This window comes from Cebus imitator, unplaced genomic scaffold, assembly GCF_001604975.1.
Source record: "Cebus imitator isolate Cc_AM_T3 unplaced genomic scaffold, Cebus_imitator-1.0 Scaffold14, whole genome shotgun sequence".
Taxonomy (NCBI): domain Eukaryota; kingdom Metazoa; phylum Chordata; class Mammalia; order Primates; family Cebidae; genus Cebus; species Cebus imitator.
Genome location: NW_016107329.1, coordinates 1,297,973 through 1,310,924, shown reverse-complemented (window position 1 = coordinate 1,310,924; position 12,952 = coordinate 1,297,973). Strand labels below are relative to the sequence as shown.

Below are 12,952 nucleotides of genomic sequence, written 5' to 3'. Positions count from 1 at the left end.
GTTCCATGTCTTTGCTATTGTAAATAGTGGGGCAACATCTAAATACATTATTTTGAAATAGAAGGCTATATTGGCTGAAGCCTAAGCATCAGAATAGCTAAAGTGTACTACATTAGAGATGGATTTTATCTTGCTTATGAAATGGACAAAGGAGAAAGGGGTAGCTGAGGGTAAGAAGGGAGCAGAACAGAGGGAGGTGCCAGTGTAGTGGTGTGAGGCTCAGGACTGAGTGGCATAAAGGATGAGACCACTACTCAGTATCTGAAATCCGGGGAGCCGAGCTGGCCAGGCATAGTCTCAGCAAGCAAAGCAAATGGCTGGCCTTCTATCAGATTTGGGGGAATGGTTTGTTTTAGGGTTGGCCTTACCCATAGGTGCATGCTTTAGTGAGAGTCTGCCAGCAACTACCTGACTTTTGAAGCTTAAACTTGTCACTGACTGGTTGGTTTCAGAAGTGCATTTCCTGAAGAGAGTTATCATAAACAGTTTAAAAGCAGACTTGGTGTTTATTTGTTACTGTGACTGCAGGATTGCCATTGGCTGATTGACAACCAGTTCTGGTACTGGTTACCATGGCTCTAGAACTGTCCCTCTTTTCCTAGGAGACTGGGGAATTTTTTTTTTTTTTAATCTCAAAAGCCAGTTAAGATTCCCTGGTCCGGAGAGACCAAAGGACATTTCACAAATGGGGAGACATACCTAATGTTTAAATGGGAGCCCTTTGCATGGCTGTAATCAACTCTATCCTGCGTCTGCCTCCAAGTCTTCACTAAAATCAGCCACATCTATGAGTGGTCTGTACATAAGGGATTTTTTTTTCTTTAATTTTATTGCATTTTAGGTTTTGGGGTACATGTGAAGAACATGCAAGATTGTTGCATAGGCACACACGTGGCAGTGTGATCTGCTGCCTTCCTCCCCATCACCCACATCTAGCACTTCTCCCCATGCTATCTTTCCCCAACTCCCCTCCCCGCGCTGTCCATCCCCTATTTCCCCCCAACAGACCTCAGTGATTTTTTTCTCCTCATCGAAACTGAGGAAAGAGTTGGGTCAGTTTGTTGTTAGTAATCAGAGGCCTGGAGGTGGAGATGGCCATTTGGCAAATACTTGCTGATTGCCTACTCTGCATCAGGTGTTGCTGCAGGTCTTTGAGACTCAGCAGTAAACAAAACATTGTGTGAGGGTGAGAGAGGGTCAGACAATAAACAACAACATAATAAATAAATTATATGTCAGGAGGTGATATGAGAAACTAGAGAAAACTGTGCGGACCAGGCATAGTCTCAGTGAGCAAGGCAAACTGCTGATCTTACACTGGATTTTTAGATTTTGCAAATTGGTTTGCTGCAGGGATTTTTTTTTTTTTTTTTTGGCTATGGAGTCTCGTTCTGTTGCCCAGGCTGGAGTGCAATGGCACAACCTCAGTTCACTGCAACCTCCACCACCTGGGTTCAAGTGACTGTCCTCCCTCAGCCTCTGCCTCCGGACTTGGGACTACAGGACTGCCTGAGCTGGGACGACAGGTGCACACCACTACGTCCGGCTAAGTTTTGTATTTTTAGTAGAGTTGGGGTTTCACCATGTTGGCTAGGTTGGTTTCAAACTCCTGACCTCAAGTGATCCACTTGCTTTGGCCTCCCAAAGTCCTGGGATTACAGGCATGAGCCACCCCACCCGGCCTGCTTCAGCGTTTTCTTATGTTAGGATTAGATCATGCCCATTCCTAAACTAATCACTTAGAAATGGGATTACTATGTTCTACTGAGCCTAATAATCTGAGGTAGAATAGATGTGGGAGAGTAGACATCATGTCTTTGTTGAAGAACAGACCTTACTACCAAAGATCACACACTAAAAGTAATGGGTAGATAACGAAGATGTATATACAGCCTATATTAGATTGCTGGGGCTGCCATTAACAAAGTACCAAAAATTAGGTGGCATTAAAAAAAAGAAATGTGTTTTCTCATGGTTCTGGAGGCTGAAAGGCTTGGTTTCTCCTCAGGTGTCTCTCCTTGACTTGCAGATGGCCACTTTCTTGCTGTGTCCTCACATGCTCTTTTCTCTTCTTTTTTTATTTTACTTTAAGTTCTGGGATTCATATGCAGAATGTGCAGGTCTGTTACAGAGGTACACACGTGCCATGGCGGTTTGCTGTACCTATCAACCCATCATCTAGATTTTAAGCTCCTCATGCATTAGGTATTTGTCCTAAGGCTCTCCCTCCTCTCGCCCCCACCTCCCAACAGGACCCAGTGTATGATGTTCCCCTCCCTGTGTCCATGTGTTCTCATTTTTCAACTCCCACTTATGAGTGAGAACATGGAGTGTTTGGTTTTCTGTTCCTGTGTTAGTTTGCTGAGAATGATGACTTCCGCTTCATCCATGTCCCTGCAAAGGACATGAACACATTTTTTATGGCTGCATAGTATTCCATGGTGTATATGTGCCACGTTTTCTTTACCCAGTCTATCATTGATGGGCATTTCCATTGGTTCCAAGTCTTTGCTATTGTAAACAGTGCTGCAATAAATATACATGTGCATCACATGCTCTTTTCTCTGTATGTACATGTCCCTGGTGTCTCTGTGTCCAAATTTCCTCTTCTTACAAGGGCACCACTCATGTTGGATTAGAGCCCAACTCTAAATAAACACATCAGTTAACTTAATCACCTTTTGATGGCCTTATCTCCAAATATGGATTAAGGCCCACCCATATGATCTCATTTAACTTTAATAATCTATTTAAAGGCCACGTCTACAAATATGGTCACATTCTGAGGTACTGGGGTTAGAACTTCCACATATGAATTTTAGAGAAACACAATTCAGCCCATAAAATAGCCTATATATTAGAGGTTAATAAGTGCTCTAAAAATTGAGAGAACTTGAAAACTAACATATTTTAAATATTTACCTAATATTTTTGTGTTATATGTGAAAAAACATAATCATTAATGTGGCCTAAAATACCCCAAATTTTAATTATCCAAATCCAGATTAATGAGATTTCATTGTATCAACTGAAGAATGATGGTGTTCATACATTTGGAAAGAATGATGGTGTTCATAAAGGATTGCAGCCTGCAGGGTATCCTTTATGACACACTGGGAAGCATAGCCTCCTGTCGGAAGCCAGAAACAGACCATTGGAGGGCACGAAGAATAAGACAGGAAATCATGCTGAATGAGGTGGATAAGGCTCACAGTCCATAGGAGGAAGAAGAGTCATGAATATTTATGAAAGGAGAAATGTCCACAATAGCAATTGAGCTTCATTTCTGTCCATGGAACTCATGTTCAAAAAATGGCAGCTTTGGCATTGTCTGAGGGTGGAGTTTTTGGCCCTCTGACATCAAAAGGTGAAGCAGGGGACATGAAAATCCTCACTGCACAACCTCCCTAGACTGGCCAGAACCACTCTGTGGTTGGGGGTCTCTTATCAGGAAGGAATGCTAGCTGGTTGTTTTGTTGAAAGCGAAAGTGAGAGGCAGCATCAGATCATTGGATGATATCAAGGGTGGAGCAAGGCTTTCCAAAGGGCTGTTGTGTTTACCCTTAGAAAAGAAAGCCTTAATGACATTGAGGGAGGAAGGTGGCAGAATAAGTCCTGTTCGACCTCCCATCCTGTCATGGTCAGGAATTCAATTTTCAAGGTTTCTTTGGGGTCCCCTTGGCCAAGTGGGGGTCCATTCAGTCAATTGTGGGACTTAGCATTTCATTTTTATTTCTCAGTTCTCTAAGTAATCATTTAGCACAAATAATTTTCACGGTTGGGTAGATCATGATGGATTTCATATACTGCCTTCACTACTTTGATTGAGTTATTTAAAAGTAAAGTCACACTTACAGTAAGTATGAGATAATCTGTGCTCCCCAAACAAATAGCTACTAGAATTATCTGACCTAGTTTATATGCATTTCAGTTTTTTATTTTAGGCTTGCTGATCCATCAAACAGTGACTATTGAAATTCATCGTATAGCAGAATCAGCCGGAGAGCTTATTAAAGCTCAGATTTCTGGACCCCACTTCCAAAACTTCAGATTCCACAGGGCTTGGATGGGACCAAAGAATATGCACTTCAAATAAGCTTCCAGGCATCTTGTCAGGGTTCTCCAGAGAAACAGAACCAATAGAATATGTGTATATATATACACACACATACATACATACATAGAGAGAGTAAGACATTTATTTTGAAGAATTGTCTCAAGCAATTATGGTGACTGGCAAATCTAAAGCCTGCAGGTTAAGTCAAAAGGCTGTCTGCTGGCAGAATTTCCTCTTGTTGGAGTATGTCAGGGGGTTGAGGTGTCAGTCTTTTGTTCTATCCAGGCCTTTAACTAATTGGGTCATGCCCACCCACCTTAGGAAGAACAATCTTCGTTTCTCATAGTTCACTGATATAAATGTTAATCTCATCCAAAACACCTCAGAGAAACATCCAGAATAGTATTTGGTCTTATATCTGGGCATCATTGCCCAGCCAAATTGACAAATAAAATTAACCATCACACCAGATGATGCTGATGCTGTTGGACTTAGACTAAGACTAATCATTTGAGGTGCATGGATGTTGGCAAGTTCACATCATCCATTATCATTACTCCAGCCCAACGTTGTACTGAGACATGTTTCCCTAAAATGTAGACTTTTCTGTTGATCCCAAAGAACTGTTAAGATAATCTGGCTTTATCTATAGACAGCTAGTTTATACTATTGGTGTTCCTCTGTTACATTTCCATAAGAATGTTTTCTTTTTGTGAAAACTTTCATGTAGAGAACAGAAAAGGTATTCCTTGTGAAATAATATAATCTTAATCCAGCAACTTTGACCCACTCCTTTCAAAAATAGACTTTTAGAGATGCTGAGGTATATTCTCTGATATATGTAATTGATTTACTGCAATTTTTCAGTTGATTAGTTTATTAAGTGAAAAGAACTCGGTAATGAATTGTTTTGTAATGTGGATAATTGTTTTCCAATTTGTCTCTATACTAATCTCTTTGCATATACTATATGGCATTTTCTTGAATCTGGAAGGTAATTCTTATATGAAATATATCCTAGGATTCATTTGCACACTGTTTTCTTATATTTCAGGGTTGGCACCTTTTCAGAAAAAAGAGTTACTTCATTACTTACATCTGAAGAAAAGGAATGTGACTTTGAAGATAGAATTTTATTATCACATGAAATAATACGGTCAGGTACTAGTGAAAGTGAAGATCAAGTAAGTCACTCTAGTGAAAGTCATATGCCATCTTCAAATGGAATCAGCTCATCTTTGTCATTGTTTAATTCAGAAGTAGAGAAAATGTGTCTAAGCCATACAGAGCATCCAATGAATATGAAACAATACAATGAATATGAAACAATACAACATGAATATGAAACAATACAATTTTCCTCCAAGAAATTATTTTCAATGATGAAAACCAACAAAAACAAAAATTCAGAATTTTCTTCTGATCTTAGCTTTTCAGCTTCTAGATTCACTGTAGAAAATGAAGACTTAGATGTGGCACCTTGCCCTCCTGCCCATTTATTTCTTTCTAGAGATCAAGTTAGACTTCTGGAAGAAAATGTGAGAAATCAAATTCCTTCAAAACCAAAAGCTAAGTTAGAGAGTAAAACTACTTATCAGTGCTCAAGATCTCAACAGTCCTTGAATCAGAATCAACCTTATGTTGGAATGGTTATTTCTGTCCAAGCACAGGATTCTTTTCCAGGACAAAATACTATTCAGAATCAAGGTCTTTATGAAGTCCAATTTACTAGTATAAATCATAACCAAGAATTAATCAACAGCCAGCCTGATATCAAGGCCAGCGGCTTTGCCCAGCCTCAAGATGGGATGACGAAGCCATTTTGTAGCAGCGCACAAGATTCATTTCAGTCCCAAGATTTGGAGAGGAACCAACATTTTGTTGAAGTTCCATCAGTTGTTGAGGCACAATATTCAGTCAAGAGCCTGGGGTCTGATGAACACTTCGGTGAGGACCAACATTCTGTTTGGTTGATAAATTCAAACAAGATTAAATATTCAACTAAGAGGCAAGATATTATTTTTAAGAATGCTGGATTTCTAGTTTTAACTCTGAATCCAAATTTAGTTGCTGAAGATATTCCACACCTAAGGACTGTAAAACCAGAAGGCCAGCAACAAATTGTTTCATCAGAATTCAACAAAGATTCTGTATATAGCTCAGTGCCTCTTTCATCTACCATTAAAGGGCAGAAAAATAGAAGAAAAACACCAGACAGTAAAAACAAACTCAGTCTTAACATTCCATCTCTAAAAGCCAAAAAACCACCAACTTCACAAGTATTTCAAATCACAGCATGTCACACTTTAAAAAATAGGAATGAGTTAGGATGCAAGAATAACACTGACAAGAAAGAATTACATGAAAGGAAAGATATATCAGATGTAGCTTTGCATCTTATTTCTGTTTCCAAGCTTATTCTGCCTTATATTAAAAATTATTCCAGAAAACAACTAGTGAAATTCATGCCAGGTTTAATAAAATGTGGACATTTTCTGCAGAGGAAAAATAAGTCACCAGCTACAGAGAAAATCAATTATACAGGTGCTGCTGAGAAGACAGGAATCTTGGGTGCTACTAAAAAAGAAAAGGAGTGTGACAAAGAAAATAAAGGACTAAAAAATATTTCACCAAAAATGTTACCTCAGCTAGAAGAATCCTTCATGGTCAACACCGATCAACTAAAAGCACCTTGTTTACTAGTAGAAACAAATGGGAAGAGTAAGGAATCTCTTAAAGACCCAGTTACACAAGCAAAGGAAATTGCTATTACAGAATTGCATGCTCCAAATAGTAGAAAACCATTTGATCTTCATATTCTGAAGCACAAGACATCTTTAGAAGATGCTATATCAAAACCTACGCAGAAACTCATTTCCTCTCCCAAATGGGAAACGAACAATAGAATGAAAATACAGGAGGTCCTGCAAAGTTCAGAGAATTCCCATCGTCAACTTTCAAATGGAGAGGATTTACCAACTAGTACACCAAAAATGCAAAGGTGCTTTCCAAGGGAAAATACACAGAAACAACAAGATTTTTTGCAACTTGTTCTGGAGTTGTCAAATGTCCATTTGCTAATTTCCCTGGGAAGCAATATGCATAAAAGCAGTGAAGAATTAAAAGCCGTAAAAATTCAAGTGAGTACAGAAAGTGTAAATCTGAAGGAAAATGAACCACTGATGCTTAATGTTACAGATGACCTAAGTGAAAGTGAGGCACTAGAATGCAACGCTAGAAATAACGTAACAAACATGCATCAAGATAAAGAAATGTCTGATGCATTTCACAGTGCCGCTTACACTACCATTTCTGAACTATCTGATACAGAAATAGATAGCAGATTAAAAGCAAAGGCAGACACATTAAGAAGAATAAGGGTCAGTCACTCAGTGTCAAAGCATGAGAAATTACCAGATGAGAAGGAAACACAGAATGCAGAATACATTGATAAGAGCTCTACCTTTAAAAAGTCACAACAATGTGATAGAAAGGAAGAGGAGAAAGAAGCAAATTCAGAGCTGCCACAAGACTTCAGATTCAGCATGCATCTAAAGCAAAGGCCCAAATACATCAAATTTGAAATGGAACAGATCAGTTCAGGAAGTAGTAAAGCCCCAAACAAAGAGCAAGAGGTACAACCACAAACTCTTTCTACACAAACAATTTTGGAGACTAGTCCATGCCCCATGATGGATCCATTTCAAGTTGAGAAGGTGAAGCAAAGCACAGATAGACCTACAGACAGAAAGAGTGCTGCAGATACAAAGAATCCACTTACAATGCCAGAGAACTTGGCAGTTGGTGAACTTTCAGTTGAAACAACAGAGTATAGTGTTCCATTTGGTGGAAACCTCCGAAAGACAATGGATGGTCATACTGTAGAAGAAAAGGAAGACATAAAAAGAGATTTACCTGCAGTTGCCCTGGGGTCTTTTGATATCCGCTTGCTTACTTTATCACATCTTAAAAGGCAGAAAATTAAAAAAACATTATCAGAAACAAAAAATGTTCTCAGTGTCAAATACGTAATTATGAAAGTAAAGAAGCCAGCAATCTCACTGATGCCTTACATCAATATATACGGTACTCCAAACCACAGGAAAAAAATGGGAGGCAATTTTGAAATCATAATTAAACAGATACTGCAAGATAAAATTGTGGCAGGTGTGCTTCTGAATGTTATTAACCCTCACCTGTCTATTTTGCCTAATACTAGAATGCACAGCGGATTAAATGCAGAGAATCACAGTTATATCAAGGTAGTCCAAGAGGAATCCCAAATTGGAAGGGAAGAAAAGTGTCCAGCTTTCATTAATAAGGGAAATGAATCCCAAAATGCACTAGAAGCTAAATTGCAAGATGAAGTAAAACGCATCAAAGAAACTCTACCAAAAGTAGCCCTACATGATAGCTGGAGCCTTGGACTTGACGCACATCTAGCGAAGGAGATTAAAACAGAGAAAGAAATGCATCAGCCAATCCCATTCACAGAAACTACTATGGAGTCTGTTGTCTCTCCCATAATGCAATCATCTCATGTTGAGAATGTGAAGAGCAGTCAAACAACAGAAACAGACTGCAAATGCACTGCAGATTCAGAGATGCCTCCTCCAATATCAGGAAAATCACTGATTGGACACTTTTTAAACCAAACAAGAGAAAGTGATGTTCCAAGTAATGGAAGTGATACAAGAGAAATGGGTTACTGTTTTGCAAGAAAAAAGACAGAAATACCAAAAAATTTACCAGCAGCTTCGCCAGAGACTTACAATTGCTGCACACCTGTTTTGTCTTCTTCTAAAGTGATGAAAAAGAGGGTAACATTTGCACTCACGACAAGTACAGTGAAGTCCAAATGCCTAAATGCAAAGGATGTGAAGCCATCAGTCTCAGAGACAGTCAGTGTCACAAGCCACAGAAAGAAATCGGAGTTAGACTTTAAGTTTAAAAAGATAAACCAAGCTAAAGGATTGGTGCCTGAATATCCAAATGTCCTTTTCTCTCCAATGCATAGCAGATTGCAGAGAGATTTCTGTCTCTCTGTGTCTCAATTAAAGCAAGGAGAACCAGCAGTTAAGACATACACTGATGTCTTTGCTAAGAGTAGTGTATTCCATGACAGAGAGGAAAAATCTCAAGACCGAGAGGAAGAGGAACAAAAAGCTTCATTAGAAGCAGTGCCACAGCTTAGCCAGCACCTGGGGTCTCATGCCTGTCAAATGAAGGAAATCCATCTTGAATCACACCCAGCGCTGAATTATTTAACACTGGAGCAATGTGTTAATGGAAAAAGTTTGCAGCACCAAACAGATTTTAAACAAACTACTTTAAAGACTAGTCTCCAAATGGGTCCTTTAGAAGCTGAAGAAGTACAAAAAACCAACAAAACCAAAAATGACATAATAGCCCTTGTGGGTCCTAAGATTCCACCTCCCAAAGCTTTACAGGCTCCAGAGAATAGCCATGGCTTCATACTCAATGCACATCAGAGGGATCATGAGCTTGTCAAATCAGATGACGGACGGAACCAACCAGGAAATGCAAATATCCAGGTACAACCACAAACACATTTTACACAAACTATTTTGGAGTCTAGTTCAGGTCCTACAGTAGATCAATTTCAATTTGAAAAGGTAGAGAGTTATGTTAGGTTTTCACCTCTAAACTCTGGGGAAGCAAAAGTTGATGAAATCATATCTTATGCAAGAGAAGGTGGTATCTCATCTGATTCTAGCCTTCAGAAGGAACAGCCTGGTGGGAGTGAAAAGAAGGAAACAGTGATTTTTGATTCCTGCATGTCTGCTTTATCTACACCTAAAAGGAAGAGAAACTTAAAACAATTTTCAGACATGAAAACTTTAGTGAATCCCAAATGTGGAATTATGAAGGCAAAGAAGCCATCAATTTCATACATGCTCAATATCAAGGCTAGTGCTGGTCCAAACCATAGAAAAGAACTGAGCTGTAACTTGACAACCAAAATGAAAGAAGTGCATCAAGGCAAAAAGGGGGCAGATAAAACATATGCTTTCCTGACTATGACACCTGACATTAACACGTATGGCAAGGTGGAGACAGAAAAAGACACACTTAGAGAAGAAAGACTCGGTTGTATTCGAGTAAAGCAAGATACATCTCCAAATGAAGATAGTATTACTTCAGATAACATTAAAGAAACCTGTCTTCAAGATGAAGAGCAAGAAGAAAGGAAACAGGAGGCATTGTTAAAAGTAATTCCACAACACGTGCAACATTTCATATTCCGTTCAGGTCAGAGGGAGGATCTCGACTTTCACAAATTAGAAAACCAAGGAAGTAGGAAAATTCTGTTTGTTACCAAGCAAGATGTCCCACAACAACTTCATTCGGCAGAACCAATACAAGGGGTGGAGACAAACAAATGCCTCCAGACCCAAAATGGCACAATATGTACAGTAAACGCAAACCTTCCTCTAAAATCAGAGGACTCACTAAATGGTGAAGTTTTAATTGGTGCAATAAAACATGGTGTGCCAACTGACAGGAAATGTAGGGGGGAACAGCACGATTCAGGTAAAGGGGAAAAGGTTGAGTTTCATAGAGATCTACGAGCAACCGTCCTGGAGTTACAGATATCGCCACATGGTGGGGAGGCAGAGAAGGCCAATTTGACTGATATGGAAAGCGGATCTAACGTTGCAATCAACATGAATGTACAACATGAAAGGGAAGATAAAAATATTCAGAAAATGTTGTCAGACTCAGTTCCATGCCATAGTCAACACCTCAGTTTCAGTGCACATCAAATGAAAGATCCTGACCCTTGCAAATTAGGATCTGAACTGAAAAGTCCAGAAGACAGAAGTTCTTGGAATTTGTCTCATATAGCGCAAAAAACAAAGCAAGAAACACACTTTAGAGAAACGGTTTTAGAGCCTATTTCTAGGTACATGATGAAACAAAGTCCTCATATGCAAGAAGGAATAAAATGTATGGTAGGTCCAAAGACTTCATTTCCCAAAACAGGGAAATCAGAGATTGGTTCAATACCATTTGATACTCCTTTGGATGAAAATCCTAGAAGGAAATGGAATAGTTCTATTTCTGAGAAAACTGCATGGAATCAAAAAAACTTAAGAACAGTCTTAAAACCTTTCGATTTCTCCAGCCTTGTGTCATCTGAATATGAAAGCCAGAGCTATACGTTAGAGTTTATGGGCAAGAAAAGTATAATGAGTCCCAAACGTGTAACTTTGAAGGCAAAGCAACTACCAATTTCACGGTTGTTTAAGATCATAAGATATCCTACAGAAAACCATGGAAAGAAAAAGCAACACCACTTTAAGTACAGGATGAAAGGGAGGCAATGGTACACAAGTATAGGAGAGGCATTACTCAGTGCCACTGAATATGCGAAGAGTCTACCATCCAAAGCAGTGATTGATAAACTCTTATTCAATACAGCAGTGAGGGGCATTCTGTCTAACAGAACACACCGACAAAATCTGGATGGTCTTATTGCAGGTGAAAAGGAAGAGGTACAAGAAAACGTAGCTGAAACTTTCTTGGGTCCTTTAGATTTCCTCATGCCTGTTTTATCTAACCCTAAAAACCAGATGAACACAGTTCACTTATCAGAAAAAGAAATTATATTGAATTCCAAATATTTACCTATGAAGGAAAAGAAGTCATTAGTTTCACAGATACATAAAATCAATAAGCAATCTGCCACAAAACATAGGAAGAAACTTAAATCCTATTTAAAAACTCTATCCAACAGAACACTACAAGAAAATCATGGTCATATTACAGATGAAAAGGAAAAAGTACAGGAAAACTTAGCTGCAACTTTCTTGGGTTCTTTAGATTTCTTCATGCATGTTTTATCTGACTCTAAAAACCAGATAAACATAGTACAGTTATCAGAAAGGAAAATTATATTGAATCACAAATGTTTAACTCTGAAGAAAAAGAAGCCACCAATTTCACAGATACATAAAATCAGTAGACAGTTTACTGCAAAATATAGGAAGAAGCTGGAATCCAATTTAAAAACCAAACTGAAAGCAACGTGGCAAGGTGGAAATGTGGCTGATACATTTCCAAATACCATATTCTTCACTCCAGATACCACTAACATTAAAAAGCCAAGCAGATTCCAAACAGAGATAGACATGAGAATATCAGGGTTAAGTCATACACACCCAACACAAATAGAGTCACCAGCTGAAGTGATAACAAGGTATTCTGATTCCATTGACAAGAGAGGAACTTCCAACTTGTTAAAGGGAGCAAAACTACATGGTAGAGAAAGTGGGGAAGAGAAGCAAGAACATCTTACAGAAATGGGTCCATTCTGTGCAGAAAACTTCATGGCAAATACATATCTTACAAAGGATCCTCATCCTGGCAAATCAGAAGATGTGCTTTTGGGAGAAATTTTTTTCTCACAAAGTCAGATTTACCAAGGGAATTTGGAAAAAAATGTAAAAATGGAAAAAAACAAAAATGGAAAAGGAAGTCTCAAAGTTGGGCTCCCAAGGAAGGAGAAATCAGATAACTGTGCAGAATTGAGTGAGCCAACAGATGATGCCATATCAAATAAATATGGTAAAGAGAACATTGGCTATTCTGTTTTAAAAGAAAAAGCATTCTGTAATCTGGCAGGAATTGTCCCAGGTTCTGTTGGCAGGCATTTGCCTGCTTCAGAAGAAATGAAAAGACAGAATGACAGCCTTCAAACAGCTGACAGGCCAAGTCCTGAAGGTAGACCTTTGCAGGCAAAGCAATCAGCAGTTCCACAATCATTTGATGCTGCAGGTCATGCTGTTCTAACCATTCATAAGGAAGAGAAACAGAAGCTGAAAGCCCAAAAGACAGAAGTAGAGAGAAATGAAGCTGCAATAAAGCTAA

The 12,952-nt window shown here is 38.9% G+C and overlaps 1 protein-coding gene across 1 annotated transcript in view; it reads left to right on the top strand.

Moving 5' to 3' along the window:
- CCDC168 (coiled-coil domain containing 168) overlaps positions 1–12,952 on the top strand; it is a 35,825-nt gene that overhangs the window by 5,425 nt on the left and 17,448 nt on the right. Inside the window, exon 4 of the mRNA XM_037729392.1 lies at positions 5,112–12,921. Coding sequence (XP_037585320.1) covers positions 5,112–12,921 — 7,810 coding nt within the window. The remainder of the gene's footprint in view (positions 1–5,111; positions 12,922–12,952) is intronic.